The sequence below is a fragment of the Vanacampus margaritifer genome, chromosome 10 (assembly GCF_051991255.1).
Source record: "Vanacampus margaritifer isolate UIUO_Vmar chromosome 10, RoL_Vmar_1.0, whole genome shotgun sequence".
Classification (NCBI taxonomy): Eukaryota; Metazoa; Chordata; class Actinopteri; order Syngnathiformes; family Syngnathidae; genus Vanacampus; species Vanacampus margaritifer.
In genome coordinates, this window is record NC_135441.1 from 4,567,671 (window position 1) to 4,575,337 (window position 7,667).

Consider the following 7,667-nt stretch of genomic DNA (forward strand, 5'->3'; position numbering starts at 1 on the left):
TGGCTCGTCTCTCACAAGTCTACGTATCTGTTGTTGTCTCTCTTATTTGCTACTTTTATCCTACACAAGCAGTGTTCCGACGCACCAAATGTCATAAGACATTAACCCTCGTCTTGTGTGTGCGCACGCGCGAGTGTATGATTCATATTCATATTCATATTGTTGATTGTAATGCCTCAACAATGTGTTGGCTGCCCAAAAGTAATCATTGCTATGGTGAAAATGAGGACTTGACCTTTGTCGCCTTGAGATTCAGAAATGCTTATACATGCTATATGTAAATATTATTTGTACTGTACTTCTTTTAAAAATTTTGTTGAAGGCACAACTTCAAGTATTTCGTGTTAATATCTCAAAATAATGTAAAAAACAATCATGTTCTTCTGTACACTAGCTGAATTGACAGTGCTGATTGCAGCCAAGTAGTGTACTCCATTTTACCTCATTCAATAAAAATGATTTCCACTGACTTGAGTCTTGACCAAATACTTTACAGTCAATTCATTGATTATTCAGGAATTATGTTAATCTCTAAATCCTACAAATCAGGTTGTTACAGTAAACGCTCATTGTATTTACACATGTTCTGAGTAGCTCCACATGTGGTGCATGAGAACGACAGCCCCTCTGCTGTGGAGACTCAAAGGAAATGTGTGTTATCACAGCATGGCACAGTACAGCAAACTAATGCAAACACGTCAGATACGATGAAAGAATAAACTACAAAAACCCCGTACGTCCAAATATGGTCAGTTTCATATTTTTCGTACAGCATATCAATACTACTAGTATGTTGCCATGTCGTCTGTTACTTTTGTACATTACTAACCATTTTACAGTGTTGAAAATAGCTTGAGAACAAATCTTTTAACTCTCTTGGACATTTGAACTGTCTAAGAAGTGTTAAACTCCGCCTTTTTTTCACTCTGCAGAACTCAATCTTTTGCCGCCTCACAATTGAAATCTGAATGTTTTATAGACAATTACAAAGGAAGAAATTAAAAGGTAGGTTAGATACGTCAGACACGAGGTATGTTATTCAAATTTATTGCAGCACTCATGGCTCTAAGACCATTGAAAAAGAGTTTGGGAAGATGATATTGCCACAGTCGTTTGGTTTTGTCTAGTCGGGGGGCTTATAGGTTGAAGTAGTGATGTGGCCGTCTGGCACTGGTGACGTGCCATACCATTTTAACCCATGACAGTGTAAGAAAATTGTGATTTTTTTAAAAAAAAAATTACACAAAACTTGTTACTTCCTACTACATACAGCAAACTAACTTAGATTGAGCATGATTTTGGGTGGTGTTGATGTTAGTGAACAATGTTATCTGATAGAAATATGCGGGTCATTCCAGAATTGGAGGACAATTTCCGTCCCACCCATCAAATTTTTAGTAACCCACGTCCAAAATACCAAAACATGCAGTTTCTGAGTAAATTTACTTGTCCTGAGTTCAAATCTAAAAAATAAAAAAATAAAGAGGAAAAAATGCTTGAAAATATGTTTTAAAATACCAAATAAGTCTGGAGTACCCCCTAAAATGCCATTTTATGTCCCTTGTCCTTATGTACTAAATGTTCTAATCTCCTGAGATGTGCTAAAATAAGGGCTAAAAGCTGGCAGAGTATAGAGAAGCCTTGGATGCATGGATGGCTTTAAGCTAAACAACATTGACTTTGCCTAACATTATAGCCTCAAGGCTAGATACCGGTTAGCATGCAAATTATCAACATTTCCAACATGCACGTATGTTTAAATATAATACCACGGCAATCGACCCATATCCAATATAATATGTATATTTTATATATGAAGACTAGAGTCCTGAAATAAAATGGGCACATTGAAAATGAAGATACATTGCCATGTACAGGATCTAACATTTGTGTTCTAACATTGCTAAGAACGTGAAGCTTATCTTCAACAAAGTGTTCAGAATAAACATATTGCAGCCAAACACCGCACAGTAATTCACTTTTACTTTTTTTTACATTGACTATCAAATATGCAAACTGTTGTGTAGTTGTTTTGTGAGGTTTAGTTGAATTGTGTTTCAAGCTAGCAAGAATTGAAAGAGACAGTGTAATGTGTGTTTAGTGCCATCTAATGGTAAACTAATAGAATGCATCGACTAAAGTTGGAAGTCGTTCTATACTGTAGTAGTGCTTCAAAATGCACTGGGATACCTGAGAGACCACACTTCACAAACCTAAGACCAACTACATTCGCTAAATTCTTCTCCTTCGGGTATCCGTAGCAGAAAGATGGCTTTGAAACATGTCAGTGGCGTGACATGCCCTACAGTATGTAATAGAAAAGCGATTACTACAGCTTATATGTGTTTTTTTTAAATGTACGTTGATGTGATCAAACATTTTTTACATGTTACTGAAATTAATACTGTTTTTTTTAAATGAATGAACACCGAAAAATTCTACACAGATTGTGTGTCAGATTGATCGCTGGATTATTGTGCGACTTTAGATGTGTATTTTTCCTAAAAATGTTGGTGACACTCCAAATTGCACAACTTCAATTTTGAGGCACTGTACTACTTTTGGTCCATCTTTATTTTCAATCAGTATGTGATGCATTTCCCAGTTAGCATCTGTGACTCACTCACAAACAAGACTGCAGGTGGCATATGATGTCATATGTAGTAGCACTTATAAGTCTACATGAATATAAATCGCCACAAAAGGAAAATTTAGCATGGTTTCATTCAAAGATTAGATGTATGGATAAAAGTGCTATTTGTATTGTGTGTTTCGGAAGAGTAGATGACATTGTTGGGGGAAAGGCAGTCCAACTGAAGCGGGAATCGATTTTACGGTTAAAAAGAAGATCTAATTGGACAATGAGGGACAAGAACTGTGTTCCACTTCTCCAAACTGATGAGCAGAGGATACCGATGTTAAGGTACAAGGTCTCTCTACTAATATATGGCATCATTGTATGCAGTGCTACTGCCCCTTCTTCAGTCAGCAGCAGGAAGACACAAAGCATATACAGTTCACGGATGGGACACCAAGACAGATCCTGGGACAAGAGAGAGGTCACTGCTGTAGATGGAGAATATCTCAGGGGGATCAAGAGAATTCGAAGACTCTACTGAAATGTGGGCATCGATTTTCACATACAAGTTTTACCAAATGGGAAGATCACAGGTGTGCATAGTGAGAACACATACAGTAAGTACTTTTGATGCTTCATTACGAATCCATTGTTTAAGTGTGCTTTTTTTTCTTCTTCTTCTTTTTCCCACTATCTCAGTTTTATGCCCATCTATTTGGATCAGTCTTTTGTGCATGGATCCTATACTGTGTACACACATAATACATAGGCAGTCCTGTTCCTTTGTGTCTTCTGATGGATTATTCAGCAACTTGAATGTCTGGTTACTGGAGAAATTCTTACTAGTTTCTCTAAACAAAAAGGTCCATTGTTTCGTGTGTGCGAATTCTCTCTTGCTGTGCAACGGGCAGAGAGACTGACATGTCGATCAACCAATAGGCAAATAGTTCAACCCAAGACACACTTAGGATCCCTACCCCTAATTTGAATAACATTTCATGATGCATTTCATGCTGACGTCTGCAGCATGAAATAAATATTAGAGCACAGTGTTTTTTATTTATTTATTGATATTCAATTATATGTATATGTTTATAGTGTATGTATTTTCTCATTTATTTTTATATTATATGAAAAAAAATTTATCATTTTTTAAATTTACCTATTTATTTGTAGTTTTGTTGTTTTTATTTCCATTTATATATTTTGTTGTATTTCATTTTTTAAATTATATTTTTATGTGGGTTTTTATTTTCACTTGTATTTATTTATCTTTATTTTGGCAATTTTGGTCCTCCATAGCTTGAGGTAGAGTGAGACATTCAAGGCTAACTATTTTCTAAAATATGAAGAAGGGAAAAAAAAGAGGACATACCGTTGCTGTACCGTTCTTTTGGAAAACTGTTTGATGATGTCAACTCCAGTGTATCATTTGAATAACAGCTTCCTTCTTCTTCTACCACGCTAAAAAAAGGGGGATGGTAACAGTGTTGCATGTTCCATGATTAATTATTATTTGCAATATTATGTTTATGAAAACAAATGTTCACCCGGTTACAAGAGACAGCAATGAAACAAACAATAACAACAAATTTAAATGACATTTTAATTTGACATTCATTGTGGTCAGTGGGGATGGGAGGGGGTGTGGGGTCAATGGAAAAAAATGTTATTTAGGGCAGTGTTCCTCCACCCAGGTCCTTGGAAAACACTATTCAGCCTATTTTCCATGTCTCCCTATTTCAACACAGGTGAATCCATTGATCATCAGCAAGCTCTGGAGAAGCATGATAACGATTCTCACCTGTGTTGGTGAATGGACATATGGAAAACTGGCTGGATAGTGTTCCCCGAGGACCAAGGTTGAGAAACACAGATTTAGGGGATACTCCAGAATTATTTCATATTTTTAAAACTATTTTCAAGCATTCTTTTTGGTTAGTTTATTTATTTATTGTTAGATTTGGTCCCGGGACAAGTACATTTTCTGAGAAACTGCACATTTTAGTATTTTGTATGTGAATTATTAAAAATTTGAATAGGTGGGACGTGAAATGTCCTCCAATTCTGGAATGACCCATAAGTGTATCAATAAAGGAAATGTTCCAATAATGTAGCTAATCATTTTTCATTCAGGCCTTCTTGAAATTTCTCCTGTGGAGAGAGGAGTTCTGACTTTGTTTGGAGTTATAAGTCATCTCTTCATTGCCATGACTGACAAAGGGAAACTATATGGCTCGGTAAGATATACTGTACATAATTCTCATTTGCTTAATGTATTTTATGACAGGGCGTTTTCTTTGACACTTACTGACCTCAACTCAATTTTATTTATAAGACATTTTAAAACAACCATTGTTGCATACAAAGTGCTGGACATGGAGTAAAAATCAGTCATGCAATAAAGACGGCCAAAACAAAATAAATAATGTGAACAAAAAGGGTGCATGGCCAACGGTCGCTGTCAACAATACTGTTAATTTCGTCAATGAAAACTAAAAAATAATTCCGTCAACGCACATTTTTTACCAGACTAAAACTAGACATGGGTGGACTAAAACCCTTATTAATAAACAATAACTGGGACTAAATCAGTATGCATTTTCATTGACTAATGAAGACGAGACAAAAATGTACTTCACTTAATAAAAACTGGACTAAAATCTATGGGCATTTTAGTTCATGAACAAAAACGAGACGGAAAGTATATGATTTTGTAAAATCTTGTCTCTGCTAATCTGTCATGTGACACACAGTGACTCACTTCCTTTCAAATCTGCAGCTCGCAAGTGCAACATACATTAACTTGGGACAGACAGGAGGTGGATTCACGCTGAAAGGTTAAAAAAAAAAGAAGTCAATTATAGTTATAACGTAACATTAATCCAATGGCCGTAACATTCCAACAATAATGTTAATCCAACCGTTAACTAATGCTGGCTAATTTACTAGCTCATAGCATGGAGCGATATTACCCACTTGTTGAATGTGTGCCAAGTTGTTTTTCATCAAAAAGATGTTCAGACTACAAAAGAGCCATCCACTTTCAATCTGGATGGACTAAAAATTGGATTTGGGCTCCCAGTATGAACAAGGCCTTGACCAACCGTCCTTTCAAAACCAAAGCCACTGTTCACTAAGATAGTGTGCTAAATTACATCTTATAACAAAGTAAATATGCTAAGTGTCATGAATCAAATACAATGTCATACAAAAGAAAATATACCATTTCAGGTTCTACACGAAGCTTTCGCAAATCACATCCTATGTGTCTCTGTAAGTAGTGTGCCACTACAGCACTGTTAAATTATCTGATGCTTCGTGTTTGTGATTTAGATTAAGCATGCTCATTTTGATTAGCTCGCACCTTGCGTGAGCTGTATTGATTCATGTTTACTTTTTTGTGTTAGTTTTTACAACTTCGAAGCTGCCTCACTAAAACACAAGAAAAGACCAAACTGTGTGATTCATAGAAGATATAAAACTGCTGGCTTGGCTGTCGAGCTACACAAGTGAACGTGCTGAGCTAGGCTATGGACTATATGCCACGGAGGAGGCGGGACTTCTGTCTTCCGGGTTTTCACCCATCAACTTTGTTTCCGTTTCCGGTTTGCGACGTGTGGGCCGTGTCCCAGTACTTGCGCTTCTGCCTTTGTGCCCCTCGATTGTGCGTTCCCGTCGACGAGTGCGAGGCTGCGAGTGTGTAGTGTTTGTCTCAGTGTCTGAAGCATTTCAGATAGCCGAGATGCCCTCCCGCCGATGAGCGGGAGCGCGCGGTTGGGGGACGCAGTGGTGGGGGTGCGAGTGGTGGGGGTGCGAGTGTTGGAACGCGGCCAGCAGTGGCCGGAAACGGCGCTGATGTGAAAAACCCGGAAGTCCGTGGCATCTACCCCATACAAATCAATCAATATAGTACTTCAATTATAGCACATTTCAAGCTTTAAAAAGAAAAAAGAAAAAAGCAATACAATGTACTTCAAAGAACAGGTAATAACAGACAATAAAGTCCGTTTCTGCGGTAGATTGATCTCGCCCTGGTTTTTGACTTCAGGTATTTTTAAAACAGACCCTGAGGGCCCTATGGTATAAAATCAGCTAAATTACAGTGGCCAAGAACAAGAAGACTTTTATACTAGAAATGTTAAAATCATTGCAGGGACAGTCAATTTGTGTAGCATGAACGGGTGTGTTTTATTACTTTCTTGTTCTCTATAGGGTCACTACAGTGACGAATGCAAGTTCAAGGAAAGCCTCCTGGACAACAATTATAATGCATACGAATCAGCAGCGCACCCTGGCATGTACATTGGTCTCAGCAAGACTGGCAAACCCAAAAGAGAAAACCAGATCTCACCCTCCATGGCCATGGCACACTTTCTTCCAAGGATTTGAATTACAATATCATACCTCACAATACAGAACTGGTTGGTTGGTTGGTTGGTTGGTTAGTTGGTTGACCGATTGATGCATTTGATCAGCACAATATTACATTATACCATCTTAAAACACATGAATTTACATTTGACTCAAATGTTGTATGTGCAATTTGTTACCAAAAAAAACGAGTTTTTCAAATGTGCATGCTGTTACGCTTTTTTTTACCCTACAAGAGGGCAGAATACACAAACATGGATGCTTCAAGTGACAAGTGTACTTGTCTGTAAATGTATTATCATTTCATTGGGTTAATTGCCTTTGCTCACTGTGGTGTTCCTCTGTTTTCAAATACCTGTAATGTTTCCTGTTAAACACCAGTCCATTCAAAATCATGCATATTATACTACTTTATTACTATTTATTTACTTTATTGCTTTAGCTTGGTCAATAACTTGTAAAAATACAATCCCCCCCAATCTTTTAGGACTGAAACCCGTTTTAGTTCCAAGATTTCCCAAATTAGACAAACCTCTCCGTAGGCTGCACACACATTGTTAATAATACAACATACAGTAGTTTAACTCATTCACTCCTAGCCATTTTCACTGAAGCAACCCCCTTCGCTCATGTCTATTTTACTGGATTTTGATTGATTTTGCAAGGCCCACAGAATATTGTGTTCTGGTGCTATCAAAACATGGAACCTACCAAA

General features: G+C 37.3%; 1 protein-coding gene across 1 annotated transcript; it reads left to right on the forward strand.

The window, feature by feature from the left end:
* The first annotated feature begins 2,933 nt into the window (after positions 1–2,933).
* Positions 2,934–6,970, forward strand: fgf4 (fibroblast growth factor 4). Its single transcript, XM_077578188.1, is given in 3 exon segments — positions 2,934–3,195; positions 4,715–4,818; positions 6,794–6,970. Coding segments are annotated over 3 exon segments (453 nt in total). The 5' UTR covers positions 2,934–3,023.
* Positions 6,971–7,667: the final 697 nt, after the last annotated feature.